This window comes from Gouania willdenowi, chromosome 24, assembly GCF_900634775.1.
Source record: "Gouania willdenowi chromosome 24, fGouWil2.1, whole genome shotgun sequence".
In the NCBI taxonomy this organism is placed as follows: domain Eukaryota; kingdom Metazoa; phylum Chordata; class Actinopteri; order Blenniiformes; family Gobiesocidae; genus Gouania; species Gouania willdenowi.
The window spans coordinates 12,162,158-12,176,042 of NC_041066.1; the positions used below are offsets into that span (position 1 = coordinate 12,162,158).

A 13,885-nucleotide genomic window follows, 5' to 3' on the forward strand; every position below is an offset into this window, starting at 1 on the left:
TACAAACCTCTTACAGAGCCAAAATATTATACTTTTACTTTATGCTATTGACTGGAGGTCTGTGTTTGTAGGATTGCAGCTCTGCAGGACAATTTAGACACCTGTGGTTAAAACCTGAATGCCACTTTCCTACTTGTTTGGTAACTTTGAAAACTGGTCCTAAATTGAGGTCAGGCTAGTTGAAGATAGTTGGAAAAGCAATCCAGGTTTATTGTTCGAAGGGGGGCTTCATTCCACCTAGATTCAAGTCTTAGACTGTGTTTGAAATGGCACGCTAACGCACTATACGCTGCAAACTCATTGAGTTTATACTATCTACTATATACTATGAGTATGATTAGGACAATGACCGATACTTCCAAGTTTCTAAAGATGCATTTCAAACCAATGACAACAACCACTGAGGCTAAATATCTTTGAAAGTTCTGAAAAAATTTTAAGCGAGGAAGTGACCAAGTAGAATATCAACATGTGGTCATTTGATTAACAAAATTTATATATACACATTTCAGAGATCCATATTGTACACCATTTACTACTGATGAAACTTCCGGTTGACTTCAAAACAAGAGCCCTATTCACAAAATTGTTTACACAAGAAGAGGTGCTTTTGTTTTGAAAAGGAAATGTTTGATTTTTAGCTTGAAGCCGGTCCCAGGACCACTTTACATTTCCTGAATGTCCACTCGCAAAGCATCAGGGGCGGTTGATTATATAATATACATCTGGGTATTTCTCGCATACTCAATTTTTTCATACCATCTAATGTGAACGCACTACATACAGTACTAATTTTGACGTCACACTTAGTATGAGTAGTGCGTTAGTATGCAATTTCAAACAGAGCCTTAATGTGGAGTTTGGATAATGGTTATCGAAAATGACATGATGTTGATGGAGGTAAGCTACATCTGATCAAAGTGTAGCTGCTAATTTGTGCTACTTTAACCACCATTAAATTCTAACTTTTCAGGTAGAAGAAAAAATATGTTGCCCAAGCCTATTATTGACAACCTTTGATTTTATAATCAACACGTCTGATCTCACTTCATCCCCACCTTTGCTTCTTCTTTTCTTCTCATCTTCCTCTGACATCTTCTCTACTTTTTCACGCTGTTGAACTCTGTTGTGTCTGGAGCAAAATAAGTTTTAATAAACTCTTGCACCCCTGTCATCACTTCCAGCTATTAGCTGCAGTCAGCCTAGCTATCCCACGTCATTTTTTTTAAAATTCCAATACCAATAAGATTTTGAAAGACTCACTCCCCTGTGTGTTTAATATGCTACCTGTTACATTAGCGTGGTGTGGATTCAACACTTGCGTGGCAGCTGTTTACATATGGCTGCGTCTCATTAAACTTGATGGATTATCTGTGCGCTTGAACCCTCACTCGTGGAATATGTCGAGTGAAAGTGCCGTCTCGTTAGCAATGCTAATTTTTTCCGAGGTGTGAAGCTGCAGACTGAAATAAACAGGCTGGAATCAACAGCAGGAGTAGTTTACATGCCCTACAAGCACATAACTCAGGTCTTCACCTTGAATTGTGTGGAGACTGTTAAAATGAAGTGGCTGGTAAGTAAGAAGCAATGGAGCTGTAATTCCACTCGTTTATATGTTAATTCGTCAAACTCGGGTTTGTTTAAAGTTTTAGCTTATTTTCAACTCAGAGTATTTTTTTAATCATTCTGCTTCGTAATGTGGGAGCATATGAATAATACATAACATAGTCGGCCTTGTTGTTATGACACATCACATTGTTTGTGCAAATACAAAGGCATCCACAGAGTTGTTAAAGGGGACATATTATGAAAAATCAAATATTGCAGTGTTTTTGAACACATATGAGATAACTTGAGTGTCTACTAGCACACAAAATCTGAAATAAATCCATACAGTCCTTTGTTTGGTATCTGTGTAAGTCTTACAGCACAAAGAAACGTTCTCCGTTTCCAATTTTCTGAGTTTGTGACGTCACAAGTTGAATCTGGCTTTGCTTCGAACTCCAGCTGCCGAAGACACAAAAGGAAGTGGCTGGATTTCATTTTTAATGGCAATGTCTCCTCCGTAGTTGGGAAATACTTGTTAATGTGTGCCAGTCACTTCACCTCCGACTGTTTCCATAACGTCATAACTCGTTTCGGGACACCCCACGGAAGAGAGGGGCGGGGGGAGGGGGAAAACGGAGCGCTCTGAAAGAGCTGTCTCATACCAAGTCTTAAACCTCCCCTTTTGCTTGAATCATGTTATGTTTTGACCAAACCCCAGCACAGATATGTCATTTAGACCAGTGGTTCACAACTAGTCTCACCCTGGGACCCACATCTTGCCACGGTCATTAAATCGCGTCCCACTTTTTTTGGGATTCAACCAACCAAATTCAGTTTTTCAAAAATAGCTGTTGAAAACACACATATATACTCTTTTTTAATACATAAATGTCTATATTTTCCTGTGCAACATGAATTTCACAACATTCCTGTCAAAATAAAAGTTTCTTTCAAAATAAAAGACAAGTAAAACATGAGACATTTATTTTTATCAGTATATCTCAGACTTGTTGTCCCTCTACACTTCAGGGCTCAGCCTTCGGTCTTCAGGTCAGAGTCTCCGAAAGATCCCAAAAACTAAATTTAAAACCCAAAGAGACCTGGCGTTCCAGGCTGTGACCACCAGACTCTAGAATAACCTGCACCAGTCTCTCAGAGAGCTCAACTGTGTGGACACTTTTAAGAAACTGCTGAAGACTTTTCAGATAGGCTTTTAGTTAACGGGATTTCAATTTTTTATTATCTTTTTGTGATGCTGCTCCTATGATGTAAATGCATCCATGTTTTATTATTCTATTATGATGTTGCACTTGTTGTATTTTCACCACAGCTCTATACAGCACTTTGATTTTTATCTGCAAAAAGCGCTTTATAAATAAATTACTTACTGGGGTACATAAAAGTACCAAATGACAAAAATACACAACACAATGGTAAAAATGCACAAAATACAGCCAAAACACACAAAATTACGTTACAAACACACGATAAAAGAACAAACAATAACCAAAATACACAATGTTATCTGAAAAACAAAATTACCTTAAAGACATAAGAAATTACAGAAAAAGACACTAAAAAATAATAATACCCAACATGACTACAAAAATATCAGAAAAATTATATAAATCTACAACAACATACACAAAATGACCCCCCTGAAATAAGACATACAAAATTACAGAGAAATAAATAAAAAAACAAAAAAAAAAATTATACAAAATGACAATAAAAATACACAAAACAACAGACAGATAATATCCTTTGCTTTTTGGTGTAATATTCTCGGGTTGGTCATAGTTCTAATTGTTGAGATGAATGTTAATGTGGCCCTCGGCTGAACACTTTTTTTTTTTTTTACCCCCGTTGTGATCTCTGGTTTAGATGAAGATGGGACAGCAGTGAGAGGGATACGTAAACAGTTTGCGCCTTATTATATTAAACATGATAAATGTATTTCTGATGTTTATCTGCTGCTGCTGCACTGTGCTTATATTTTACTTGAGGATGTTTAACCAGGGGTTATACATCACTTTAATGTGAACATTATCTATAGTTCTATTTACTTGAATATACAGTTTAAATTGGGCATATTTAGCATTTTTATTACCATAAAATATTTATTGGCTATGGCTTTTGTCACATATTTGCAACACTATTTTAACTATTTCTACATGAGACTTTGGAATAGTAATTATCTGCACCAGTCCCTGGATTAATATACAGCACGAGTGGATAAGGAAGACACAATGCTCTATATATTCCATCCTCTTCTTAAAGGACTCAAAGTGTGCTCATTATTTTTAAATGATTAATCAGACTGGAAAAGTTATCTACATTCCTGCTTTAAATTGTAAATTAAAAGCTTTTGCTTTATAATAAAACTTTGCTAGCTGTCAAACTCAGCACAGTTTTAGTTGAAATATTTCTATTTATTATTGCATTTATTTTTTAACCAATTTACACATGAAATACTAAAAAGTACAGACCCCAACCCTAAACAGAAAAGCTGTTAAAGGGTACCTGTAGTGGAAATGTATGTAACAAAAAAATGTGTTTAATGTATTACCATTAAACAAAATATGTGCACCTTTAAAAAAAAAAAAAAAAAAAAAAAAAAAAAAACGGTATAAAATCACTCTAAAAAGTTCTTTTAATGTGTTTTTTTTTGTTTTTGTTTAATAAAAAAGTGCCATTATTTTAACATTTCTAATACAAGAACCCTTTAAGAACAGCAGATCCTAGCTTACTCTATTACAGGGTTAGCACTAGCCTCACGCTAATGCCAGTAACATGCACATCCACTGTTATTCTCATTTGAAAGATTTCAAATATTTCACATACTCTATATTGACAAAACTATTCAAACGAATGACAATTTAATGGAGAGTTTTCTTTTCAAATGCATGAACTTTTAAATGGAGTTGTTCCCTTTGTTGCAAAAAAAAAAGAATTTCCAACACATGCCAACATTTGAAAGTATTTTAAAAACCTTGAGATATTTTCACATCTTTTGTGTTCTGCCTTCAATACGCCTCAAAGTCAACTTTGAAGGTAATATCGGAGGCAAAGCAGTGTTTGTGTAAACTGGTTAGCAGAAAAAAATACAGACTGTAAAACGTTTTTCTCGGCCTTGTCAGTCAACTCTAAAAAAAAAAAAAAAAAAGGGTGAAACTTTTCTAGTAGAACTCTTTCTTTTTCCTTTTTGTGCTATTAAATAGTAAAGAGAAACCTGATTGTGAAAATTATCATTTTTTTGTTTATGGTACTACTTCTATGTCACCTACACTTTGACGTTAAACGTATTTGTCTGATTTCCAGAACACAAAAGCGGCGCTCGACCACTTGGAGACGATTCCAGAGAAACAAAGTCTGTTGGACAACTTCAGAGATCTGGAGGTGGATTCATAACTTTCTGAAGTTCATTCATATGGGATAAAGAAAAGCACGTTGACACAATGGCTCTCATTTATCAACCTTGAGTGAAAAATGGGGGGAAATCTGAGTGCATGTTTGGTCGTACGACAGGATCAACCTGTGGTTCATGAAGCATTCGTATCTGACCAATCCCAGCGTACATATGATCGGGTTTTGATAAATGCGATGGCTGAATTCGCTTGTCGTTAACATGTTACGCCCTTCTGTTACAGTGGCCCCACCCACTGGGGTTTAACAAGAAAAGAAACATTTTCCAAGATGAAAATCAGCATCCTGTCATCAGGGGTGGAGCAAAACAGATATGTGATTTCTGAATTTAATTTAGGAGCTCATTTAAACGCTCTGTGGAAGATGATCAGCTACCGAGCAGGTGAAGTCTGCCCCCCTGTGTGCGCTGTGAACAACTTCACAGCAGACATCCTGGCGACACACACGGTTTATATTGGCCTCAGTCCCCAAACTTGAAGCAATAAATATCACATTATAATAAATTAATGATCAAACTGCTTTAAAAAAAAAGCCTTAAAAATGGCTAAATGTTTTCCTTTGTCTGTGATTACTATGCCTTCAGCCAATCTCACCTATAATTCATCACATTACCGATTACTGTAGTGCATTTATAAACATTTAAGGAACTATTTACATTTAAAAGCATGAATGAGGTCGTATTTCCTCCGTACAGCCCCCAGTGATGTGCTTTATGGAAGAAATAGGACCTCATTCTCCAAGACAGAGCATGTGTGAGCACTGGGTGAACCTATGTGCTCCTGCTCAGTAGCAGAGTTTATTAGCGGCGTTATGCGGTAGGAAAACCAAAAAAGTGGTCTTAGTAATGACGTGGGCTTTTAAAAAAAAATAAAAAATTGTAATTAGTTTAATATATTTTTATAATCCGTTTTGAATGTCTGCTTATGCTTAAATGACAGCTGAGGCTTGTTTATTACTTTTTTCAGTCTCGGTCCGATTTGGCTGTGCTGAACCACAAATCCACACACTCAGATTTGCGCATACAAGCTCAGACCAGACGTGAGATCTTATCGTAGCGTGACATCAGAATTGATAAATACCAAAGCTTGCATGAATATAGCCGAACACATGTCCTACGCTCAGATCGGAACAGGCGAATGCTTGATAAATGAGGAAATGACTAACATGGATCTTTCTTTTCTACTTTCAAAGTGAAATATTTATGGTGCATGTTGGCTTCCTGCTTGTTTGGAAAAGTTCAGTCTTCAGTTGTTGCCTGATATCAAAGCCTTTTATTCTGTGTGTTCAGGAATCCCAGCAGCAGAAGGAGAAGATGGAGCAGTGTTACACTAAATACAGAGAGGTGGTGTGCGACCTGCAGCACCAGCTGGACGAGTCCAAACGGAGATTACAAGAGTACAAAGTAAAATTCAAGCACAAATACACGCCGTTCAATTAAACACTATATTGTAAATAGAAAAAAACAAAAAGAGAGCTTTATAGGCTTTACAGGAGTCTGCACTTCCAAACAACAGCCCACACATTTTTCTATTTCAGTCCCTAATTGTGTTGCTTTGTTGGAACAGCAGCTTTTTGGATAAGGGTAGCCTGACTGAGTCATTTATGAGCCTCGCTCACCCACACTGACAACCGGAGTGTACACCGCATTAAATTTGCAACTTGTATGAATAAATGAATAATTTCCAATCACGATAATGCATCGTATGTGGATAAAGTAAAAACGAAAACAAAAAAAACGCTTCAATACTTCCTGGCTGTTACCAGCCACTGCTAATTGCTATTGTCATGTTGTCTCTTGTAAAGCAGCAAAAGGGAACCATCAAGACATCAGTCAGTTTGCAACAGCTGTCCAACATCTTTTGAAATTATTTTATTAATTTATAGATCAGCCCATTGGTTTTCCAAATCACTCCCGCAGTGAGTTATAAGTGGCAATTGTATTAGCATAATAGCTGCTGCCCACGATGTTTGTTAAAAGAAAGGTGACGCAATGTCGTTTCAAAAACATCTATGTTGATTAAAGGCCTCTGCGTTTACATGGAGCAGTGGAGCTTTAAAACTGTATTTGACAGGATTTGTGTTCTTACTGTCGTAATGACACATATTTAACATGAATTATCTGTTGCCAAGAAAGAAAACAGTTTCAGAAGAAGCAAAATATGCTGGTAAAGCTAGAGAGCTGCAGTGATTAAAATGCTATGCATGTTTATAAATCAGCAAAAATCACATTTTGCCATCTAATTACACAAAGTTATGAAACGTGAGCCACAAACTACACACTAAATGGACAAAAGTATTCGGTAAAAGTGTAAAGATGGTGTTTTGAAATACATAATAGGAAGTGGGATATAGTTTGAGCTCTGTGCGTCTGTCCGTCCGAGTTAAAGGGGACAGCTTTTCTCAGAAACCGTTTAAGATGGGATAACCAAATTTCGTGTGTGATTTCAGGATATCAATACCTTGACGGAGTTTGAAAATGAGTAGTGCGCAATTATTTTTTCTGGAGTTATTGCCCTTGTTCTGATATCTTCAAAGGGGACATCTTTTCTTACAAACCGTTTTAGATTGCCATTTTGTATTCTGATGTGATATTTTCTTATTTTTACATGTAAGTTCTTAGATTTAGGACATTTAGGAAAAGGTTGTGAGCTATAATCACAACACATCTGGCAGGGGATGATGATGACTATGTCTTCTATTTTGTTGCTATTAAGTTGTTGTTTTTTAGCTCCAACTCTTCTTTGAACACTTTATGTCAGATGTTGGAGTGTTTCTTTGGGAATCTGTGCCCATTCAATACATTTTTAGAGCATTTATGAGGTCAGGCACTGTTGTTGGACAAGGAATGGCCCTCAATCTCTGTTACAGTTTTTCCCAAAGGTCCTGGATGGGGTTGAGGTCAGGACTCATTAAATAATGTCTTTACAGTCCTGGCTTTGTACACTGAGGCACTGTCTTGTTAGAGAAACAAACTGTCCCCACAAAGTTGGAAACATAATATTATCTAAAATGATGGACCTGTGCTGATATAAGGGTCTCAAACCCAGAAAAACAAGTGTGGCCAAATACTTTTGTCAATATTTATTATTTTTAGACACTCAGTTTAATTAAATTGTATTATGTGAAACATATCTGAGAAAATGATAAAGATACAGGAGAATTCTCTGGAATAATCGTCACAGCATTATCAACTTCTGTTTAAAGTAAAAGCAGGACTTCCTATGCAATAGATTGCATGTTATCAGCCTTGGTTGGGGACAATTATATTTGTAATTGCATAATTGATAACTAATTACAATTATGGCATAATTGTAATTTTAAAATGATGTTGCTATCGTTAATTAAATTGTAATTGTGTTCAGATATTTGACTTTGTAATTGTAATTGCCATAAACATTTTGTGATTAATGTTAATTGAACTTTAGTAATTGAGAATGTATATGGAATTTTTTTTTTTCTGATGATAAAAAAATAATTGTTGTTCGAAAGAAATGCTGGTAGCCATAATCGTAATTGAATTGTAATTTAACATGGATAATTGAAAATGTAACCCTGTTATCAGCTGTGGAAACTGTAAAGCACTGACAGATTCCTAACAAGCCCTACAGTATTCTCTCCACGCAGTCGCATCTATTCTTCAAATAACAGAAATAATGTCAAATATAGTAAATTGTATATAATAGAGTTCAGTGCCACAAACTTTGTTTATTGCAGTAGCATTAAAAGGATGTGTGTGTGTGTCTGATGCGATTACTCGTCCATGTCAGTGTGACCTAATACTTGCGTTTGTGATTCCAGGTAAAACACTTTAAAGAAGTCAATGATGTTTAAATCTGGCATTATTTGTTTAAAGTGTTAATTAAACTTGTTATTGAGTGAAGGAGGGCAGAAATAAATCAGACACGCTACATCTGCATTGTCACTTTTTATTAGCTTTATATTAGCGCGCTCCTATTCTTTGGCTAACCTCACCTTAACAACTCAATAAATCTGAAGAAACATTGTGTTCCACGTGTTGTTTTTCTGTTCTGTAATGGGCATTCACTCATTCTCCAGGAGGAGAAGTTGGACGCCACCACCAGGAGCCTGAGACTGACCGCGCTCTCTTCATCGCTCAGAAGCCCCGCCACGTTTTTCTGCAGCTCACTGGACTCTGAGGCACAGTGTGAGTGATCATCATCAGTCCTGTTTCTGCAGCATGTCATCACATCTGTGTATAGATCAGGGTCGGGGTCAATTATAATCATAATCATGTAATTGAAAATTATTTACAAATATGACATAATTGGAATAAAAAAAAAATGTTGCTGTTGTAATCGTAATTGAATTGTAATTGAGTTCAATGATTGACATGGGGGTCTATTCTCCCATCTGGATTTAAGCATTTTTTTTGCACGCCTGCAGTTACGTACCTCTCTCCTGTGCGTATTCTCCAGTCCAGGCTGCTGACAAGCTTACTGCGCGTAAAGAGACCAAAAGCGCGTAGTCTGTGCATGAAGGCGGGCTGAAGCAAAGGAGGCGGACTGGGGCATGATGTCATTTTTTTTGGGGCTGTCTAGAAATCACGAAACATGGAGTTTTCCCAACTCTTGTAAATGTCATTGAAATCCGTGAGAATGATAAAGCGCACTATTAATTTGAAATGCCTTCATTGGTAAATAATGTAACAGGTTGATTTGATCAGATTATTGATCAGATTGTTGCACTGATGACACAGTCACAGTTGAAATCTCTCCTTTTTCTCCCTCATAATAACAACCGATTAACGTTTGTGTGGAAAGGCTGATTTTATTCTTTCGTTCTTGCATTCATAAATGATCAGAGCATCAGTCATAATCTGTCATCAATACGGTACCCGCTCTAAAGCGTGACCAAGTGTGACGCGCTGCTGGAGATATGAGGAAATAATCCCGCAGAGCGTCCTGCTATAATCCAGAGGATAGAGATGTTTGCAGTGAAACAGAAGCAGTGGCTTCCTACATGATACGCAGTTTTGAATATAAATTGTTTAATGCCTTATGGAGCTGATGTGAGCGAGTCCGAACTAAAGATGAGCCTCATTTAAATATGTGTAAGAACAGTTTCTGGTATCCATCCTCTCATGCGCATAGTTGATCAAACTTTGGCTTTACGTTGGACATAGTTTGAAAATAGTTGGACATCACTGTAACCCACGTTGACAGAAGTCTGCATCTGTCAGAGTTTTAATTAATCGAGCAGCAGCAGCTGAGGCACAACAGCTGCAGCTCCGTGACGCACAAGTCCGTGTGGCTTCAAATGTAACTAAGTCCATATTTCTAGTGCAATATAATGTTTCACCTTATCGGGGCACTGCACTTATTCCAGGTTCAGAAGCGCGTAAGAGGAAAAGAACTTAAGCACACCGGAGAATATGCGTAAGACCAGATTTGAATGGGAACACCCACATTTCACACACCCAGAGTGCGTAACTGGGATGAAGGCTAGCAGTGACTGACTTAAAGGGATAGTTCGCCTATTTAAGACATGACGTATGCAATCCTCACCAGCACTATAGTGCATACACATTGTTTCACTCAGTGGTCACCTCCCTGGTCCGAGTTCTGGCCGTTTGAAGTTGGTCAAGAAAGTAGTCCCGGTTAGTTTTCCGGGGCCACAAAACTGTGCGTTTTTAATAGAAAAAAAGATATGCGTTTGAAAGCTTGATTCATTTACATCACAATAGCGCGACTCGCGGACAACATGTCTGACTCTGCCGATGGCAACCAGCCAAAGCTGTCTCATAGTTATATCAGAAACTGGAAAACGATGGAAGCCGAACGGTGATCCCGGCACATTTTTGTGGTCACAACCTGGGAATTTACAAGTTCGTACCATTGTTAATGTACGTACGTTTTACTTTCTCTTGCTTCGGTCTTCCGTCGTTGCTATTAGAGTGTGTAAACCCTATTATCGGAACATGCGCGCTGACGTTGACGGCAGCGCGGATTGATGGAAACGGAAGAGAAAATAGTGCCGATTAAAACTGGAGGTATGAATTTTTTTTATGGGCGGTTTTGTGATGTAAATGAATCAAGCTTTCAAACCCATATCTTTTTTTCTATTAAAAACGCACAGTTTTGTGGCCCCGGAAACTAACCGGGACTACTTTCTTGACCAACTTCAAACGGCCAGAACTCGGACCAGGGAGGTGACCACTGAGTGAAACAATGTGTATGCACTATAGTGCTGGTGAGGATTGCATACAACGTCATGTCTTAAATAGGCGAACTATCCCTTTAAGTACATGGGGACAATAGCGCACAGCCTGAAACAGCACCGTTGCACATTTTTTTGGACTTATGCGCATCAAAGAATAAAGCCCATAATAATTGTAATTGGCATGAAAATTCTATAAAAACTGTAATTTACAATTGAAATAAACACAAACCTGGGACTCCATGTTACAGTTCTATGGCTTATACATACTTAATTCATTATTAAAATATTTTTGATGTCAAGTTTATCTGTCAGTTTTCTAGGATAATTTTACCATTTAGAACAAATTGAAATTGAGCGGTATTCTGACAGAAAACAGGCTCAGGTGCCCACACCAAAAACATTAATACCAATATTTCCATTGATTAGGAAGCCAAACAAGATAACCAAGAGATGAAAATCAAATTAAATGATAGATAATGTTTTTTAGTGGATTTTACAGCTGATATAAGACATGGGTCAAAACTGCCCCATTATCATAAGAGATGCTAACAGAAAGCACGAGGAAGCTTTCGTTTTATTAGGCTATTTATAAAAAGCTCAGTAATTGTGATTAATTGTAATTAAACTTTAGTAATTGAGAACGTAATCGACACAGTTGACTGTCAGGGGATAAATAAAAACTGTAATTTTAATTGTAAGTGGAAAAAATGGCAGTCACTGTAATCGTAATTAAATAATTGGATAATTGAAGAGGTAATTATAATTGTACAATGTAATTGACAACAACCCTGGTGTAGATCAGCTGTTTCTCATTTTTATTTTTATCAACGAGCACAAAACTCTGAAAAGGTCAAGCATTTTTCTTTTTTTTTAACTAAGCATTTATTGGGTATTAACATTTCAAAAGTTTGTTTTCAAACTGTCATTTTCCTTTTTGGCTTCATGATTAACAATTTAGTTTTATTTAGTTATTCCCTATCAAATGATCCAGAGCCACATACATTTTTATCGGTACTTCAGAATAAACTTTTAATCACTTTAAAAAGGAGTTTACCTGCCAAAGTTACTCACACCATATGTGTACTTGGCACCATGTATTAGGATTTATGTTTCCAACCACTTCTTCGCTTTGTTATTCTTAGTGATCTTAATAAAGCAACTATCACACATCTTTTCCCTGGGTACTAACGATGATTGCGTCCACTCACTGTTTTCTTTTGTGTTTGTCGTCGTTCTCCCTACACAGACTCTCACAAACGTCCGACCACATCCGTCCTGGATCATCCGCTCACAGATCCATCCAACCCAAAGTGAAACTCTAATCTGTTTTTCTGCTGCTCAACAGAACAATAAATCCCACTCAGCGCTAGCTCTCCTCTCCTACCTCGACCAGGAATTCAACAAAGGTGCTAAAAAAAAAAAAAAGAGCTCATTTAAAGTCTGTACACTGTAGAGAAGAATTCAATATGAAGTTTTTTTTAAACTATTTTATTTTATTTAAGAACAGAAGTGAATGATTTTATATATTTTATAAATTCTTCTACTGTTACTTCATTCAAAGTAATTGTAACATCTTATAACTACTGTATATCTTAATACAACCTGTGCTTTTATTTTGCCAAAATGTGAAAAAAAAGTTGTAGAGCACATAAAGAAACACAACTTTTGTGCCTTTTAACACATTGCGTTATAATGATATTTTAAAACTCCTTTATGTATCAAAGTATTTGTTTATCACAGCACGTTTGTATTAAAGATTTGTATCAAACTTTTTTGGTTTTATTTCACTATTTCATTAAATTGAAAGCCAACACAATGGAAATGTGCCAAAGAATTAACCTGAAGCCTGATATAATTGGATCAGGATGCAGGAATAATTTTTGTGTGAAATTGTAGTGCACTCTAGGTTTTATAGCCTAGATCAAAGCCAAACACATGGTACGGGGGCCAAATCTGGCCTTTTTGAGCATTCAACTCGGCCCGCAGGAGAAAGTAAAAAAGACAGAGAAAACATGAATCATTGTGTAAATGACAATATTTGCTGGAGATTTTTGCCTGGATATAAGATTGTGGTATCATCAGCCAATAATATAGATTTAAGACGATGCATGGCACAGATCGTTAATGTACAACAGGAACAACATTGGTCCCAATACTGAACCTTGAGGGACTCCACAAGTGATGCTTTTCCATCTTGACCTTCGCTCACCCACCTGTACAAATTGCTGTCTATCAGTTAAATTTAGTATTTTATGTATACATAGAAGTGCAAACAAGGGCACAATAATGTTGAAATTACTCATTTTCCCACATAAAATCTGTGGCCCATTTGAGATCAAATTGCTCTGTATTTGGTCCCCGAACTAAAATGAGTTCCACACCCATGGCTTAGATCAGTGGTGTTAAAACCAAGGACTGCAAGCAATATCCTTCCCGACAGTATCAAATTTTGCCCATTGGAGAATTTAGTTCATTAAAATGTATTAAATTCGATGAGGTTAAGTGCTTGTGTCAATGCATCCAATGTGTCAGAGCATCCAATTAATCACCTCTGAAAGCAAGAAATGCGTACAGTATGTTTTTATAGACAGTAAGTCTATAAAACATTCTAGGTGGAATGAGCCGAAGGAGGAAAAAATTATACTGACGCCCCAGGGTGACGTGCGCGCCTACCAATACAGTTTTATATTAATAAAAATAATTGTAATTCAAATCACATGATCATTGCGCA

The 13,885-nt window shown here is 36.8% G+C and overlaps 1 protein-coding gene across 2 annotated transcripts in view; it reads left to right on the forward strand.

The window, feature by feature from the left end:
• The window catches only part of cep128 (centrosomal protein 128), a 76,776-nt gene extending 64,218 nt beyond the window's left edge, over window positions 1-12,558 (forward strand). For both annotated transcript variants that reach the window (XM_028440367.1, XM_028440368.1), the window contains exons 22-25: window positions 4,870-4,947; window positions 6,263-6,376; window positions 9,031-9,139; window positions 12,401-12,558. In XM_028440367.1, coding sequence (XP_028296168.1) covers window positions 4,870-4,947; window positions 6,263-6,376; window positions 9,031-9,139; window positions 12,401-12,468 — 369 coding nt within the window. In that variant the 3' untranslated portion in view covers window positions 12,469-12,558. The remainder of the gene's footprint in view (window positions 1-4,869; window positions 4,948-6,262; window positions 6,377-9,030; window positions 9,140-12,400) is intronic.
• The last annotated feature ends 1,327 nt before the right edge of the window (window positions 12,559-13,885 follow it).